This window comes from Alternaria alternata, assembly GCF_001642055.1.
Source record: "Alternaria alternata strain SRC1lrK2f unplaced genomic scaffold CC77scaffold_8, whole genome shotgun sequence".
NCBI classification, from domain to species: domain Eukaryota; kingdom Fungi; phylum Ascomycota; class Dothideomycetes; order Pleosporales; family Pleosporaceae; genus Alternaria; species Alternaria alternata.
In genome coordinates this window covers 732320-748688 of record NW_017306197.1, presented here as the reverse complement: position 1 = coordinate 748688, position 16369 = coordinate 732320, and the positions used below count along the sequence as shown (strand labels likewise).

At 52.9% G+C, this 16369-nt stretch overlaps 7 protein-coding genes across 7 annotated transcripts; 4 read left to right on the top strand and 3 right to left on the bottom strand.

Moving 5' to 3' along the window:
• Positions 1-353: 353 nt before the first annotated feature.
• Positions 354-2272, top strand: CC77DRAFT_987179 (MFS general substrate transporter). Its single transcript, XM_018536236.1, has 2 exons — positions 354-709; positions 779-2272. The coding sequence occupies exons 1-2, from the start codon at positions 513-515 to the stop codon at positions 2169-2171; spliced, it is 1590 nt and encodes a 529-aa protein (XP_018387108.1). The 5' UTR covers positions 354-512; the 3' UTR covers positions 2172-2272.
• Positions 2273-3262: 990 nt separating this feature from the next.
• On the bottom strand, positions 3263-4521 carry CC77DRAFT_917230 (hypothetical protein; the record flags this gene model as incomplete). Its single annotated transcript, XM_018533682.1, has 2 exons — positions 3263-3982; positions 4030-4521. Coding segments are annotated over 2 exons (1212 nt in total), but the record flags the coding sequence as incomplete, so codon positions are not given.
• Positions 4522-5813: 1292 nt separating this feature from the next.
• Positions 5814-7759, top strand: CC77DRAFT_961019 (ALG6, ALG8 glycosyltransferase). Its single transcript, XM_018535614.1, has 2 exons — positions 5814-6224; positions 6271-7759. Exons 1-2 carry the CDS (start codon positions 5821-5823, stop codon positions 7622-7624), a joined length of 1758 nt encoding a protein of 585 aa, XP_018387106.1. The 5' UTR covers positions 5814-5820; the 3' UTR covers positions 7625-7759.
• Positions 7722-8358, bottom strand: CC77DRAFT_833776 (hypothetical protein). The gene is made up of 2 exons (XM_018533336.1): positions 8017-8358; positions 7722-7952 (listed from the first exon to the last, which is right to left on the bottom strand). Exons 1-2 carry the CDS (start codon positions 8228-8230, stop codon positions 7819-7821), a joined length of 348 nt encoding a protein of 115 aa, XP_018387105.1. The 5' UTR covers positions 8231-8358; the 3' UTR covers positions 7722-7818.
• Positions 8349-10089, top strand: CC77DRAFT_1049437 (ran GTPase activating protein 1). The gene is made up of 2 exons (XM_018527577.1): positions 8349-8679; positions 8744-10089. The coding sequence occupies exons 1-2, from the start codon at positions 8488-8490 to the stop codon at positions 9836-9838; spliced, it is 1287 nt and encodes a 428-aa protein (XP_018387104.1). The 5' UTR covers positions 8349-8487; the 3' UTR covers positions 9839-10089.
• A 104-nt stretch (positions 10090-10193) lies between these two features.
• CC77DRAFT_1060482 (hypothetical protein) lies at positions 10194-11590 on the bottom strand (the record flags this gene model as incomplete). The annotated part of the gene is made up of 3 exons (XM_018528340.1): positions 10194-11128; positions 11219-11348; positions 11408-11590. The coding sequence occupies 3 exons, from the start codon at positions 11588-11590 to the stop codon at positions 10194-10196; spliced, it is 1248 nt and encodes a 415-aa protein (XP_018387103.1).
• Positions 11591-13005: 1415 nt separating this feature from the next.
• CC77DRAFT_833602 (hypothetical protein) lies at positions 13006-13500 on the top strand. Its single transcript, XM_018533334.1, has 2 exons — positions 13006-13311; positions 13361-13500. The coding sequence occupies exons 1-2, from the start codon at positions 13094-13096 to the stop codon at positions 13371-13373; spliced, it is 231 nt and encodes a 76-aa protein (XP_018387102.1). The 5' UTR covers positions 13006-13093; the 3' UTR covers positions 13374-13500.
• The last annotated feature ends 2869 nt before the right edge of the window (positions 13501-16369 follow it).

Sequence of the window (16369 nt, the reverse complement as noted above, 5' to 3'; positions counted from 1 at the left end):
AAGAATCTTGGTGGTGGTCAAAAACGAACGTCGAAGCAAAGACCACAAAAGATCGGACCTGAAAATAGGACCGCTGCAGGTTTCCGCTTACAGTGGATCAGGAGCAACGAACCGTCTGCGTGTGACCTCATGTGGCTCCAGGCTAAGGGGCTTAGCTCCAATAGTACTAGCGTTTAGACTTTGGGTTGGGCTGATCGCCAATGAGACGCCAGTCAGTATAGTTCCGTTTCAAGAGCCCCGTCAAGCTCAAACCCCTCGCGATGCTGTTGCCGCCGTTGTACTTCTGACTGTCAACCCTCTCTCTTTCGAGGCGAGTCTTTCGTCGCTCCCTTGACCAGTCTTTCCTGTCACTCTCTATCTTACCTTTAGGTCCCGTCGTGGCCGTTACAATCTCTCTACAGGTTACGCTGGTTCGTGCCTGCACACGCTCTCTCCTGCGATAAACGCGTTATCGCATATTTGAAGTGTTTTCAGCCGAGTTTTTTCGGATTGATCGTTTGAGTTCTCGCAAGATGCTGGGTTTCCACAGAAGGACGAGGTCTTTAATACCGGTCAAGGATTTGGGCAAGTATGATAAGGTGGCCATGGTTGAGGAAGAGGAGGAGCTGGATGTAGAGGAAGAGATGGAGATGCACAACGCGCCAGATGGTGCGGATAAGTCGCGACGGTCGCAGCTGATGCTTGTGTACCTCATCTTCCTTGCTGAGGCGTAAGTTCTACTACCTAATCTCGAATGACATGACCCGTCTGCTCCGACTTATGCTGACATGCTATACAGCATCATGGCTTCAAGCCTCCAACCACAGCTCCAGATGCTCCTCTCGTCTTCCGACTACTGCGGCACTCTCTCCTCGTCCTACCTCCGAAGTATACTCGACTGCGCATACGCATTTGGCGGAACAACGGGTCTATTCTGGGGATACCTTGCCGACCGTATGGGAAGAAGGCGCGTCACGCTCATTGGGCTCTGGAGCATGTTCGCATGCTGCTTGAGCATGGGCTTCGCAACCAGTCTCGTCAGCTGTACAATCTTCCGCTTCGTCGCCGGCATGGTTAGCTCAGCGATTGTATGCACAACCCTGACCATGATTGGAGATCTGAGCACATCGGCAGAGGAGAGGGCGAAGAACGTCGCCCGGCTACCTACTATCTCTCTGGGCGGCTCCATGGGCCCGATCATGCAGCTCATGGTCTCGGAAAGCCTACAAGCCTACAACATGGTCTGGCAAGACTTTCCAACCCTGGGCTCTGAGCTAGCTTGCGGAGCCGTCTTGTTCGCCATTGCGCTCACGGCAAGCATCTGCCTCAAGGAAACGCTTCCTCACCACAACGACCGCTCCGCAGACTCAGTCGACATGGACTGCGAGAAAGCTGCCTTCCTCCGCCGCGACTCAGAAGACACAAACATCACCCTCGTTGACTTTGCTCGCCCCGAACCCATCACTATCTCCCAGTTCCTCCAGGCCCCATCTCTCATGGTCCTGCTCTCCTCCTTCTGTCTCCTCTCGCTCCACGCATCGACTTTCGACGTTGTCCTTCCCCACCTCGGACACAGCAGCACAGACCAAGGCGGCATGGGCATCTCGTGCGACTGGCTCAGTATCGTCGTTCTCGGTGTCCGCGGCATTGCGGGCATGGTCCTTTACTACGCCATTCCTTACGCGACGTCGAAATACGGTCTTGTCAAACTTTACCGCTCCGTCTCCGCCCTCCTACCCGCTACATATGTCCTCACACCCATCCTCGCCATTGTCGTCACCTGCTCCGGTCTTGAACCCGTCATTTCCGCTCTTTCAATCTTCACCCAACACCTCCTCACCGGTGGCGCAAACGTTCTCGTTTCTCTGCTCGTCCTCAACACTACACCAGATGCTTTCTCAGCCGGCACCGTTGTCGGTATGATGCAGATCGCCAGTCTCTTCAAGGCTTTTGCCGTTGCAGTCAGTGGCACAAGCTATTACTTCAGCGACGATCTTAGCGTACAAACAACAAACTTCGCTCTCTGGACTTGCCTCGCACTCTTCGGTATCGTCGGTGCGGGACTAGCCTGGTTTGTCCGCGAACGCCCTAGTGTGGAGAAGGATTTCCCCAGCGAGGTTCTCTGCTGGGAGACATGCTTCGATGCTGATGCCGAGAAGCAGTTTAGCCTCGAGGATGTTGAGGAGGTTTGATCGATCACTGTATCATCACCTGTTGTATGTCTTGATGTTTGTAGCGCGTCGTCTCATCATCTCATTTTTCTTGTCTGTCTTTTCTTTTGTGCTTGTTCATCTATCTCCTTGTGTTGAGTTTAGTACTCTGCTTCTTGGGTTGTATGAGTATATAGCAAGTCATCGTATTCTGACCTATAGGTCAATTGTCTGTCTTAACATACTCCAAGATGTGCTATTGTGATGTGAAGTTGTTATTTCGCCCCCAACCCCTGGCACTGATGCCGGTACCCGGTTTTGAGTGTACCGTGGTTGGGACAGTCACACCTTTATTGCGTACCAAACACAAGAATTGACTAACCGAACTTGAGAATCACTGCACTAGAGTGGAGGACTGGTTAAACCGGAAGCTTTAAGCCCACGTGCGAAGACGTCATGTAACCTGATGCACCCATCGGTGATCCACTACCATGTGTCACTTGGAATTACAGCTACGGAGTTGGGCGATCGTAGGTAAGCGAAGTGTTCTTACTTGGGTGAATAGGTCAGCAGTGCTAGAGGACACTACAAGAAGCGTCACTTGGAGCGCATGGTAGTACGGGAAGAATGCTGATGGCTATAGAGACGGTTCACGACATCACGTAGCAGGTTCAGTTAAAGTTTGTTAAATGAATTCGTTATACTATCGACAACTAAGTTTCCATAACCAGCCTAAATCAGACCGAGTGGTTGGAGTATCTCTAATCAAACGACTTTTACCCATGAACGCCATACCCAGAGGTCCGAAATCCAGATTCGATGATCATTTCACATCATATCGTACGGCAGCTCCATTACTTACTCTTCGAGATGATCAAAGCAGATACACGAAAGGATGTGCAAAGTAACGTCCTAGAAGACGCTTAATCGAAGCTCTTCTTTTGTCCCTGGAAATCGCCGAAGCCACCGCGGTTGAATGAACCACCACGGCCGCCACGAGCACCACCACGGCCACCACCGCGACCGCCACCGAAGCCACGGCCACCTCCACGACCGCCACGGTCGCCGAAGCCACCACGGCCGCCGCCGCGTCCACCGCGACCTCCGCCACGGCCACCACCGAAGCCGCCGCTACCGTTGTCCTCACGAGGTTGAGCGTAGTCGATACGGATGGCACGGCCACCGATCTCCTGGCCGTTCAAAGCCTCAAGAGCGGCGGTAGCCTCCTCCTGGGAGCCGAAGTCGACGTATCCGAAACCCTTGAGGGAACCAGTGTCGCGGTCGGTTGGGAGAGAGACACGGGTGATGTTACCGTACTCTTGGAAAACCTCCTGGATGCTCTCGTTGGAGCACTCGAATGAGACGTTGCCGAGGAAAAGAGTGTTGCTGGGAGGGCTGCGCTTGTCACCGTACTTGTTGGCACGGGCACCGCCGGCATCGGGCTTAGCACGGGGAGTGCTGAAGTCGACGTTGAGCTGACGACCGTCAAGCTCGTACTCGTGCATCTCCTTCTGGGCCTTGGCGGCATCAGCAGCGTTGGCGAACTCGACGTAACCGAAACCCTTAGCACGGCCAGTCTCACGGTCAGTGATGACACGGCAGCCAACGATCTCACCGAAGCCCTCGAACTCGCGGCGGAGCCAGTCCTCATCGATGTTCCAGCTCATGTTACCAACGAAGAGGTTCTTGACACCCTCCTCAGCGGCGGGCTCCTCAGTCTTGGTCTTCTTGATAGCGGGGGCAGCTGCCTCCTCAGCCTTGCGCTTCTTGGAGGGAGCCTCCTCGCTCTCGGAAGCAGAAGAGTCGTCGGAGTCGGCGTCAGAGGAGTCGTCAGAGTCGGAGGTGGAGGTGGCCTATCAAAATTAGTCTACGTCGTGTGATGGTCAAGGGCTAAACTGACCTCAGCCTTAGCGGCGGGCTTCTCGTCCTCAGACTCGCTGCTGTCGGAGTCGCTGTCAGAGTCGCTGGACTCAGCCTTGGCCGCGGCCTTCTTTACGGCCTTGGGGGCAGGCTTCTCCTCCTCGCTGCTGTCGCTGTCGCTGTCCTCATCGCTGCTGTCGGACGAGTCAGAATCGGAGTCGGCCTTAGCAGCGGCCTTAGGAGCAGCCTTGGCAGGAGTCTTCTTCTCGACGACCTCCTCCTCGCTGCTGCTCTCAGAGGATTCTTCGCTCTCGCTCTCGCTCTCAGACGAAGAATCAGACTCAGGCTCTGGGGTAGGAGCCTTCTTCGACTTCTTCTTGTCCTTGATGTTGGAAGCAACTGACTTGGCAATGTCCTTGCTCTTCGACTTGGGAGTAGCAGCGGGCTTGGTAACGCGGCCGGCCTTGACGGCGGCGACCTCGGACTTCTTGTCCTTCTTGGACGACTTGTCCGCAACCTTGGTCTTGCCCATTTTGATGATAGGTAACTAGATCTACAACGTATTAGTATTGTGAAAGATGCGACGAAAGCGCCAATGATGTGCGGTAGAAAAAGGAAAGAGAGGAGTCGACGGCAATGACGCCGTCGCTCGGGCGCTGACACCCAAAGGTTATCATGTGCGCCAGCCTGCTTGGTCTGATTGTCTCAAATTGCGAAAAGCCCACTGGTATCTCTCGAGACCGCACGAAGCGGATATCCCTCAAGCCCACGGAAAGCCCACAAGAGCCCACAGAAAACCGAGCCTCAAGGCAGCGCGTTCCCGCAAAAGCCGAGAAGCCGGAAGATTAACCCTCATAGTAGCAAAAAGCCCTCAGGATGATCTTGTCGTGCCCTGGCGAGCGACAGACGTGCCCTCTGTAATGTGTGTTAAGGAAAAGCCAAACGTTGCCCACTGACTTGTATGTTGATCTGGTACTGGATGTTGCCCTCAGTAGCCCACTTGAGAATCGCGAAAGCCCTCAGTGTATGTTTCGAACGGTAAATGTTCGAAAAGAAATGTGAAGAAGGTTGATGGTAGGTGGTGGTTAGCAAATGGCTGGGAGCGCGCAGTTTATGTAGCAGAAGGATCAGCATCGAACTTTTCAGCGGATCCGGGGTCCGAGCGTTGCGCTAGAGACGCGCTCTCAGAGGTACGCTACAGTCGCCCCACTGCGAACCCATCCAACGGCGACGGCGACGGCGGTATACCCTTGAGGTAACGACTTAAGGGTCTTTGGATGCCTGCTTTTCATTGAGAATGTGGATAAGTCACGGTAAGCCCTCGGTGATAATACTAGGAATTTCGTGGCTGGCAGAATCCATTACCTGATTTGATCTTTCAAACCAGGTAAAATCTTCTATCCACAATTTCACATTAAGAGTACCCAATAGTCTAAACAGGCAGCGGATACAACAAATCTTAGAGAGTATGTGTACCGAGGCTGTCTACTGGGTTGTCGGGGTCGCACTCAAAGCAGCTTTGTCACGCTTCGGTGTATGCATCTTGTTGGAGCGACACCTAGACCATGTCGACCCGATTGAGACGTGATGTGCATACAGGTAGTTCAATGGGATCAACAGAGCCTGAACGGCAAGTTCAGAAAGACACTTTCCAGGCAGAAGTTAATTGTATGCCGGTCCATTGTCGGACGATAGCTGGGGATAGAACTCTTCGCAGCAGGGCTCAAAATGCAGGGCAGCGGCTAGCTCGGATGCGGTAACGCGTAAATCGATCCGCCACGTTCCTCGAATCCGTCCAGACCCTCTCCAAGCTCACTTGGGTAGCTCCAACATGGCATCTCCAGCAGCTCACAAGCCGCGACGACGGCGAAAGATTGAAGAAGGCTCTCTCGCCCAGGTCGCTCACGGTACACTCGATCTCGACCAGTCTACTAATGCACGGAAGCCCGCATTCCCTCTCGTCGCGTTCCTCTGGCCAGCGAAAGGCACCGTCTCGCAATGGATCACGATACCCCTCATTCTGATGGTAGTTGGCCTATTCAGATGGACTGTCAGCTTGTGGGGCTACTCTGGATACCAATCACCGCCAATGCACGGTGATTTTGAAGCCCAGCGACATTGGATGGAGATTACAAAACATCTACCCGTGTCGAAATGGTACTTTTACGACTTGCAATGGTGGGGGCTGGATTACCCGCCTCTCACGGCATATCACAGCTGGATCTTGGGCGTCATGTATGTGGAAATATTGTACGTTGAATGTTAGTACTGATCATTGTAGTGGCTCTGCTATCAATCCAAAATGGTTCGCTCTTGATGAGTCGCGAGCTCTCGATGACCCCTCCCTCAAGATATACATGCGAGCCACTGTCTTCGTATCCGAATACCTCATCTGCGTTCCCGCGATAGTCATCTTCCTCCGCCGATATTCGCGACTAGAAGGGGTCAATATCTGGGAGTCGTCAATTGCGCTGGTGGCTATCCTGATGCAACCGGGCACCATATTGATCGACCACGGGCACTTCCAATACAACACCGTCATGCTTGGCTTTGCAGTTGCAACACTTTCGAGCATGGTCGCTGGAAGACCACTGTGGGGGTGCGTCTTCTTCGTTGGCGCGCTTGGTTTCAAACAGATGGCCTTGTTCTATGCGCCTGCGGTGTTCGCATACCTGCTGGGCATCTGCCTTTTCCCCAGGATCAATATCGTGCGGTTCCTCGCAATTGCGCTGACGACTGTGGCCGCGTTCGCTGTGCTGTACCTCCCATTCCTGATGGGTGTCGCATACGATGTCTATACTGGCTTCAACCACGCTCCCCTCGAATTGCCACCACTTCTGAACCTGAGATGGTTCATGACACCATGGGATATGAACGCATGGTACTTTCCCTATGTTCTGGAGATGGGGCAGTCGATTCATCGCATATTCCCCTTCTCTCGGGGACTGTTCGAAGACAAAGTTGCGAACATCTGGTGCACGATCCACACGTTCCATAAGCTCAACCGGTACCCGATTGAATTACTTCAGCGACTCGCGCTACTTGCCACCTCCGCTGCTATCCTGCCGCCGTGCATAATCATTTTTATCAAGCCCAAGAAGCAGCTCCTTCCACTCGCTTTCGCAGCCGTCTCCTGGGGATTCTTTCTCTGCTCATACCAGGTACACGAGAAGAATGTGTTGCTTCCATTGTTGCCAATGACGCTACTTCTTAGCGGAAAAGACGGCTTGCTACCTTCCACTCGTGCGTGGGTCGGTCTTGCGAACATGCTCGGCGTTTGGACCATGTTCCCGTTGCTCAAGAGAGATGATTTGCGAGTCCCATACTTTGTCATCTCACTCTTGTGGGCCTATCTTCTTGGTCTTCCACCAGTCTCTTTCTCCACCTTCCAGGGAGACAGCCGAAGTGGGCTGAACATTTTCAGCAAGATTCTTCACCTCAATATCTATGTAGCCATGGTTGCATGGCACATTGCAGAGGCATTCTATCCTCCACCAACTGACAAACCGGATCTCTGGGTTGTGGCGAATGCGATTGTTGGAACAGGCGGCTTCGGCCTTTGCTATCTCTGGTGCTTGTGGCGACTTGTAGTTAAGAGTGAGTTGTTTGGAGGAGTAAAAGACAAGACGCAGTAAAGTTTGGCAGTTGGCAATTATTCGTTGTCGCACTTCAGCACTTCTTCAAGATACCCAGGTAGATTTTGGAGGGAAGATTCTGGTTCCCCATTCCTCAAATATTGTACAGCGAATACAGAAAAGCCTCTAGTGCGCAACGCCACCCATATGCATTTGTGTTGTACATGTCGTATACACTAACGTTGCCCAATGTGTTATATCTTGAAGCCATATCCAGCCATACATCTCTTGTAATCGTCGACTAGAGTGAAGCACTCTTTTTGGGGGTCGTTCGATGTGGAGAAGAGCATGCATTCGTCGCGCTTGGCCTTTTGATCGGTGCAGACACCTGAAATTTGGCGCATGAAGTCAGCACATGTCTCGCATACACTTCGTATAGGGGCGTCACTCACAGCATGGCTTGACTTTCGCCGGCGCAGCGGTGTCCTTGAGGTCTGAGCCCATGTTGGCGGCGGTCGGTGGTGCTACAATCCCATCAATTAGCCCTTCTGCGTCGCATGCATACCATCGTCTAGCCCAGAAGCTTACCTGAAGACATGCTGGCTGTATGTGTGGTGGTGGTGAATTGAAGGTGATTAGCAATCCATCGCAAAAGTCGCCGAGCATGTCATCGGCTCAACAGCCACTGATCTTGCCGCACACTCCCGCGGCATACGCCACAGGCATGTGGCATGTGGCTGAGACTAACCCTGCAGGCGACAGGGGTCTAGACAATGAACCAAACCCCACTACGACGCCAAAACAATTGCGACCCACGAGTCACACGCACTATAAACGAGTCCTTTCGCCCCCCCTGTTGCTATCTTGTTGTTTACACTTGAGACTATTACTAGTACTACTTGCAAAAAGGGCCTGTGAAGAACATGGCTGGAGCAAAGATCTTCTCGATTGAGGGCAAGGGCCTGAAACTCACCACCGCGGAGGATATTGAGCCACACATCCAGGACCTGAAGAGCAACGACGATGTAGAGGAGATCAAGTTCTTGGGCAACACATTGGGCATCGGAGCCAGCGAGGCTCTTGCTAAGGTCTTGGAGGGCAAGAAGAGTCTACAGGTAATATTTACAACCCCGCTTGACCGCGATGCGATGTCAAAAAAGGGACTGACCCAATCTCCAGGTCGCAAACCTCGCCGACATCTTCACCTCGCGTCTCCTCTCTGAGATCCCACCTGCGCTATCGCACCTCCTCACCTCCCTCCTTACCCTGCCAAACCTCCACACCGTCGACCTTTCGGACAACGCGTTTGGCCTCAACACCGTTGCCCCGCTCGTAGACTTCCTGTCGCAACACACCCCACTACGCTACCTCTACCTAAACAACAACGGTCTCGGACCCGCAGCCGGTGTCCTCGTCGCCGATGCACTCACCGCACTCGCCGCCAAAAAGGAGGCAGCACGGAAGGATGGCAAAGAAGTCCCAGACCTCGAGCTAGTAATCTGCGGTCGCAACCGTCTGGAGAACGGCAGCATGGCCGCATGGGCAAAAGCATATGCCGCCAACAGTGGCGTCAAGACCATCAAGATGACACAGAACGGCATTCGTCAGGAGGGTATCTCACACCTCATTACCAACGGTCTCGCACACCTGTCTAAACTAGACACGCTCGATCTCCAAGACAACACATTCACAGCCATGGGCGCAAATGCCCTGAGCAAAGCCGTCGGAAACTGGACCGAGCTCCGTGAGCTTGGCGTAGGCGACTGTCTCCTCAGCGGACGCGGAGGCGTTGCGCTCGCCGCCGCGCTGGAGAAGGGCAAGAACAAGAAGGTTGAAGTCCTCCGCCTCCAATTCAACGATATCAACGCCAAGGGTCTTGCTGGCCTGGCCTCTGCCTCTTCGTCTGCCCTCCCTGCTCTCCGTCGTGTGGAAATAAATGGCAACAAGTTCGACGAGGAGGACCCTAGTATCGAGAAGCTCCGCAGTGTGCTCGATGAGCGGAAAGAGGCGTCTGGTGAACACGAGGACGATGAGGAGTACTGGGGTCTGGACGAGCTAGATGAGTTGGAGAGCGAAGACGAAGATGAAGAGGAGAGTGACGCGGAGGAGAAGCGCGGCGATGCTGATGACGACGAGGAGGGTGTCGAGGTCGAGGAGAAGGCTGCGAGACAGATTGTTGAAGATACCAAGGCCGAGGAGAGCAATGTGCCACAGGAGAAGGATAAGAAGGTTGATGATTTGGCGGACCTCATGTCCAAGACGGAAATTAAGTGAGTGGGTTGCATTGGGCGTAAGGATAGTGTTCAGAAACCGAGGAGGCCTTGTCATGCATTTAGCGGCTTGGAATGGTCGGTGAAGGTTTCTTTGAGTAGGTTCGTAAGAATTGATACCATGGATGTTTCTTCATGTTTGCTTCACGTTTGCACAGTAGGAAATGAAACCTGGATACGAGTTTCTGTAAGGAAGAAGGCAGATACGGTTCATTTAGGTGCCCTACAGACGGCTCAATTATGTATACAGGTTCGTATGCCATTTGACAATATCTCGTTAGAGTTCATCTCTAATACCCCTTGTCTCTCCAGCTTCCCAGGTATATTACCGGAATTCGTGGTCACTCCTACCAAGCCACTCAGTTGGTGTAGCCGCAACGGGGACAGATCTCGCCGTCTTCTAGCTGAAGGTCATCGCTCTCATTGACACAGTCATGGCCCGTGTTTACGAGATGCTTCTTGTAGGCTTCACTTTTGCTGTTGTCCAACTCCTCATCACCCTCTTGGAGATCCTTGTCGAGTTGGGAATGTTCTTTGCGGTGCTCCGTCCCAGAAGAGTTGGAAACGTTACCGAGAGACTCTTGTGCTCTACGCGAGATGAATGACTGCGCAGTGGCACTAAGACTGCGAGTCCCAATGTGGCCAAGAGAGCGCGTGTCGCGGGAGTGAAGAGTGTCGGTATCAGTATGGCTAACGGTGCCCTTCTCTGTCTTGGGCCTGATAAACGCCTCCGTGTCGCATCGGTTCTCATCCTTGGTATGGCGAAATTGCTCTCCAGGTGAGGTAATGCTCTTGCTATTGGCACGAGAACGTCTGCTGCTGGCGACCGATCCACGCATTGCTGAAGTGTCGCTCTTTGCAGTGCCGCCGTTAGCACGAACTTCGAGAGTGTGTGGTTTGTCGGTCCCTGATTTGGTTGCAATTTCTGCCTCGGTCTTGGGCCTGATAGCCATATCTGCATGGTGAAACTCGTTCAACCTCTCTTGACAGAATTGCTGCTGAGGCGATGTGAAGTTCCTGCTGTTGGCACGGGATCGCCCATAGATGGGACTCGAAACGGATCCAGAACAGCTGCTCAGTGACAGTTGACGCTCACGTTTAGCTACGACAGACTGAGCTGCAGCGGCGATACCCCCTTTCTCGGTATGACCATGGGCACGAGCTTCGAGGGAACGGAGACGGTCAGCCTCAGTCTTGTTGACAGTGCCTTGCGCGATTTTGTGTTCGATCTTAGCGATTTCCTCCTGGAGCTCAGCCTCGACTTCGGGGTGGGGGCGTTGGTATGACCGACGGCCTTTTGTAGTTCTGTGGCGTTGTCAGTGTATGTCTCAACATTCAGCTCAAGGCCAGCTGGGTGGGGTGTGTAGTAGGCTTATGAACTTACTACTAACAATGCTCTGAGCAACACGAAGTATCTCGGTAGTTGCTTCCTCAGAGCTGCCGTCCACAGCGGCATGCAGGTCCTTGGCGGCCATCAGCAGGGAACGATGAGGAGCCTGATCGTGACTGGGTCCCTGATATTGCACACCTTGTTAGCAATAGCTAGGGATTCGACGGCAGAGATAATGCGGACCGCTCTGTCGTCAGGCTTAGCGACGTTCTCAGTCAGAATGCGAGCCTCTTCCGCCGTGATACTGCCTGGATCGGTCTTCAGCTTCTTCAGAACAGACTCCAGTTGGTCCTGAAATCGCTGGGACGATGTGGTGGCATCGCTGCTAACGTCCGAAGTCGTCTTCTCACTGAGAATGTCGCTCATGATGGCTGATAGAGGTGAGGTTGTAGGTGATGCTTGAGTGAAAGAAGTGGTGAGTTGGAAGTGTAGAGAGGAGAAGTGAGGTAGTAGTGTCCTATATTGGCCGTGACGCCGCTGTATGGAAGCAAAGTGCAGGAGCAAACGGTGAGATCAGACGATACTGGCAGCAGACCTTTCCTGAACCAGGTGAATACCCAAGGCATATCCCAGATTCAACGGAACATTTCCCCGAAGATGAAGTAGACACCGCTTACGAGTTCGCGTATTCTGCGATTTACTCTTTCCATAAGTACCACAGACAGCTACCGTGACAACGCAAGTGAGTGATGACATTATAACGTTCGAGGTAGGAAAGGCCAAACATAAGGAGCAAAACAGTTGTTAACTTTCGGTTGAAATTGTGAGAGATTTACAACATGATGCAGCGCCCTATCAAGCTCGACATGTCTTTGCTCAAGAGGTGATGAACAAACCTCGCAAAAACATCTTGACCACACAATAAGTGAAGACTGTAAAGGAAGAATGATTATACATACATACATCACTTCTACAAATCGTTGCCGTTGATATTCGCCTCCTTCTTCACCACCAGGGCCCACATCATTGTCCATACCATCCTCCAAATCACCCTACTTACCACGCTTCCGCTCGGCTGCTTCATCATTGTCACCTAAATCGCTTGCTATACCCAACTCCTCATATACACCATCCATGTTCTTCTCTTTCAGGTACGCATCAAATGCATCATCTTCAGCTGCAAAGCTAGATCCTGCCACCAACCCGTCTTCTAGGGAGAGATTGGGGATTTAGACATCGCTCTGGCTACGATCGCGGACGGGTCATGAATCGTACTCATAGACAGAATCCTCTTTAGAATCGAAATGGAAATCGGCATCGTCCTGCGAAAGTGATCGGTTCTTCCCTTCATCGTCATCGGATATGTCTTCTTGATCGATGTGTTGCGGTACTGGTTCGACGATGTTGAGACTATGCGCCTCGATCACGCTACATTTGTTGATGTCTTTGAACTTCGGATCTTCCTACTGCAATGCAACATGTTGATGTGCTAATAGTTGGGAGACGTATTGATAAGGATTGATTAGTTTGGGAGGTTGAGGATAAAAGCAAGCAAGGGATCCGAACGAATGCGATGACGGAAGCGGCCCTGAGTAGCCGTGGAAGGGTAATATGCCAACTGATGTGCACAAGTCTAACCTACTTCATAAACTCGGCTTGTTGGTTCGTTGATTCAGATAGCTGCATAGTAAAACGAGTTTGAAGCAAGCAGAAGGTTGGTTTGACAATAGTGTCCGCTGCAGTATAGCCGTTGGTAAAAGGTCTTGGTGTTTGTCCGCTGCGCGATGACGCGGCCGCTGCCGAAAAGCCGAAAAGCCAGGATGAATGGGTCACTAGCCCCACCAAAATCCCGCCGTCAAGCCTCAACACCCACCTCTACAGTGTACCTGCTCCGATGTCCTGCGCCACATATAGGTTTACTCCGCCAGAATGGTCAGCGCCCAAGATGTCGCGGGTCGCAAGTCGGACACGGGTACGGATGAGCAAAAGCAAGCCGCGCAGATGATCCAGCGCAACTATCGCGGCTATCGAGAGCGTAGGCAGCTTCAAGGCATGGGCCTAGATGCTAGCGCACGATGGGCAGAGGTCCGAGACGTTTGCCATACATCAGAAGACATGCAACTAATGGTACCAGGCTATACGCGATGGTCAGCAGTCTACCCCGATATCTACTGCGCCTAAGCTAAACCTCTAAAGCGAAATGGCGTAATGCGACGAGACCCAAGCCGCGCGCGGAAGAAGCGGCTTTGCGCGAGAGCCTCACCACACCCGAGGAACGTTCACGAGCCAACTCGACGGCAGCGCGCGAGAAGTGGAAGCGTGTGGGCGAGATCGCGCGGCGAGCAGGAGCCGACGATCCCTACGATGTCTCGCCCACGGATGACGAGGATGCGCCCGAGAACCACACTGAACAGCGGCGGAAGCAGAACGAGTCAAAGGCCGAGCGTGAGAAGACAGCCAAGATGATGGATCTCCAGTACTTCTTGGAAATGGTTGACCAGAAGCATCGCTATGGTAGTAATCTAAGGGCTTACCACGACCAGTGGAAGAGAGCAGACACGCATGAGAACTTCTTCTACTGGCTAGACAATGGCGAAGGCAGACACTTCGAGCATCCAACTGTCTCCAGAGAGAGGTTGGACACAGAGAGGGTGCGCTATCTATCGCGAGAGGAACGCCAAAATTACCTGGTTACCATCGACGACGAAGGACGGTTGTGCTGGGCGAAGAACGGCGAACGGCTCAACACATCTATGGATTACAAAGATAGTGTCAACGGTATTGTACCAGCCGACGACGATACCCCCGCCTATGGTCCGAAGGCCAAACTCCACTCCGGACAAAGTAAGACCCTACGACGAAGTTCGATGATTTCGGTGAGCTCAAGCTCGTCAATCTCGGAGAGCGATGCGGAGGCAGAACACTATGTCAATGAGGATCTCGACAAGGCTAAGGGCATCTCGAAACTCAAACATGTGTCAGCCGCGACTATTCTAAATCACCTACTGCGAAGTTCGGTAAAACCAAACTCGTGGATCTTTGTAAGATGTGCTGCGCTCCTTGCTCCAGCCAGACGTACTAATCTAGCATAGGTAGCCGATACGTCTTTCCGCCTGTACGTGGGAATCAAGCAATCGGGTGCCTTCCAGCACAGCTCTTTTCTACATGGGGCCCGCATTTCTGCCGCGGGTTTGATCAAAGTCAAGGATGGCCAGCTAAGGCGCCTCTCACCCCTGTCTGGCCACTACAGACCTCCTACGAAGAACTTTCGTGCATTCGTGCATTCGATGAAGGAGAATGGAGTAGACATGTCCCGCGTCTCCATATCCCGATCGTATGCCGTACTCGTCGGTCTCGAAGCTTATGTCAAGACACGCAAAAAGTTCAAGCATGGAGTTGAGCACGTCAAGGAGGCAGAGACGAAGGTTGTACACCCAGAAGAATATGAACGTAAAATCGAAGAGCAGAAGGACAAGAGCGAAAGCGCACAGAAAGAGCGGCAACTACTTGCGCAAGAGGCGGAAAGGAAAGAGGCAGAGAAGAAGCAGACTAGTTTCGGTCGGCGACTATGGAAAAGGCTTAGTCGAGGCGGTGGTGAGAACGACGACCTGACATCCAAAGAACGAGAGGCCGCCAAGCAGAAGAGGAAGAAGTGGATATCCAAGTCAGGAGAAGACGTCGAAGATGGCATTCCGCCTGATGGGCATCGGGACTCTGCCCCTGCATCATGAGCGGCTGGACGCGAAGCGGGCTACAAAGCGGGCTGCTACTGTTCCTGCATGACCCCATACCTACCTCTGTGGCTTATTTTTACGTACCTACGATATCCCCATCGTCGATTGACCAAGTATTGCTAGCGAAATTGATGTTGTAGAATAAACACCTTCCCTAAGGACCGTAGATCTACCTTATTCGCGTGGTGTCATTGCTAGATCATCGTGATGGCGCGCGATCATTGCACTTGGATCGAAAACGTTAAATCCAGGAACCAGAAAACAGGTAATGTCTTGACTCGCTCGCTTTCCAAGCCTCCGGACCCCGTTCCGTGCCGCCATCATTCTTACGAACGGCGGCGACTGACATCATACGCGTCGTCACGGACCCAGATTTCCATCTTTCTTTTTTGGTTGCGAAATGTGTGTTGCTGTTGCAGCCTGTTATTCGAGCATGACTCGGCAGATTGCAAGATAGGGGTACCTGAGCTGAATTGATCGATCGTGCGTCTGCGCGGAATTGCTTGTGCAGCTGTGGCGCAAACAAAATTATGGGTACGACGGAGGTGTCTGGATCGAGGCCGCTACACAGGTAGTCCTCATCGAGAACACGTTGTGTGTATAGACGGACTTTTGGTGTCAATAAAATCCCCGGACGTTAGCTACCATGGTAATATAGAGTTCGCCTGCAGCCTATTAGCGGTGCGTGGTGTCACTCGCAGTTGGGAAGCGGCCAACGTCCCGACCGTTGCGCTGGAGCCCCGCCGTTCATCGTATCGAGACACGGCGTGGTGTGAGCTCTTCCAGCTCCAGCCAACATAGGAACGTCCGGACGTGATACTTTTCGGATGCTCTGTGCCGAATCCCGTCGTTCCTGATCCCCCAGCCGCGGTAACGCAGGGTCTCCTTTCTTTCCCATGCCATGTCGCGCTTCAAGCTCGTGGTGCTCACGATGGTGGTACCGAGGCTTGGTAGCGTGCAGCGATCGGCCGCCAAAAGGAAGCTATCGCTGTGCTAAGCGACGTTTGAGCAGGGGAGCTCCCGACGCCGTGACGTCAGTAGTTCGACAATATCATACGCGTCGCTGCAACCTGCTTGGACACACGGCACGACTTGCTCTTCCATCCTGCTGCATGCACCATTTTGATAGGAGGGGCATCATTCCCGCCAGGGATCTTGTACCCGATTCACAAGAAAGGCAGCCACAGCGCCGCCGATCGGGCCTGGACTCTGTGTGCTTTTGCTTCACCAGCTCGTCTCGTACTGCATATTGACTTGCTTCGGGGCATCTACAGCCCGGCATTGGCCTGGTAGAGATGAGGCCAGTCTGCCAAACCTCTCTTCCTGCATGCCATTGGTGTACTCTTGCAGTGACTAGAGCTGTCCAGTGCAAAGAGTACCATCGTCAATTTTCTTGGCTAAGGTGTTTCAGCTCCACTTCCTGGGGCAATTCAACTTCTACCCTGGCAGCAGTCCGCTCTCCGCGGTTCAT

Bases quoted from the DNA above. Each gene is read 5' to 3' on its own strand.
- CC77DRAFT_987179 (XM_018536236.1), top strand. From the start codon at position 513: ATGCTGGGTTTCCACAGAAGGACGAGGTCTTTAATACCGGTCAAGGAT. The intron at 710-778 runs GTAAGTTCTACT...CATGCTATACAG, and splicing joins CTCATCTTCCTTGCTGAGGC to CATCATGGCTTCAAGCCTCC.
- CC77DRAFT_961019 (XM_018535614.1), top strand. From the start codon at position 5,821: ATGGCATCTCCAGCAGCTCACAAGCCGCGACGACGGCGAAAGATTGAA. The intron at 6,225-6,270 runs GTATGTGGAAAT...TGATCATTGTAG, and splicing joins AGCTGGATCTTGGGCGTCAT to TGGCTCTGCTATCAATCCAA.
- CC77DRAFT_1049437 (XM_018527577.1), top strand. From the start codon at position 8,488: ATGGCTGGAGCAAAGATCTTCTCGATTGAGGGCAAGGGCCTGAAACTC. The intron at 8,680-8,743 runs GTAATATTTACA...CCCAATCTCCAG, and splicing joins AGGGCAAGAAGAGTCTACAG to GTCGCAAACCTCGCCGACAT.
- CC77DRAFT_833602 (XM_018533334.1), top strand. From the start codon at position 13,094: ATGGTCAGCGCCCAAGATGTCGCGGGTCGCAAGTCGGACACGGGTACG.
- CC77DRAFT_833776 (XM_018533336.1), bottom strand. From the start codon at position 8,230: ATGCTCGGCGACTTTTGCGATGGATTGCTAATCACCTTCAATTCACCA. The intron at 7,953-8,016 runs GTGAGTGACGCC...GCCAAATTTCAG, and splicing joins GGCGAAAGTCAAGCCATGCT to GTGTCTGCACCGATCAAAAG.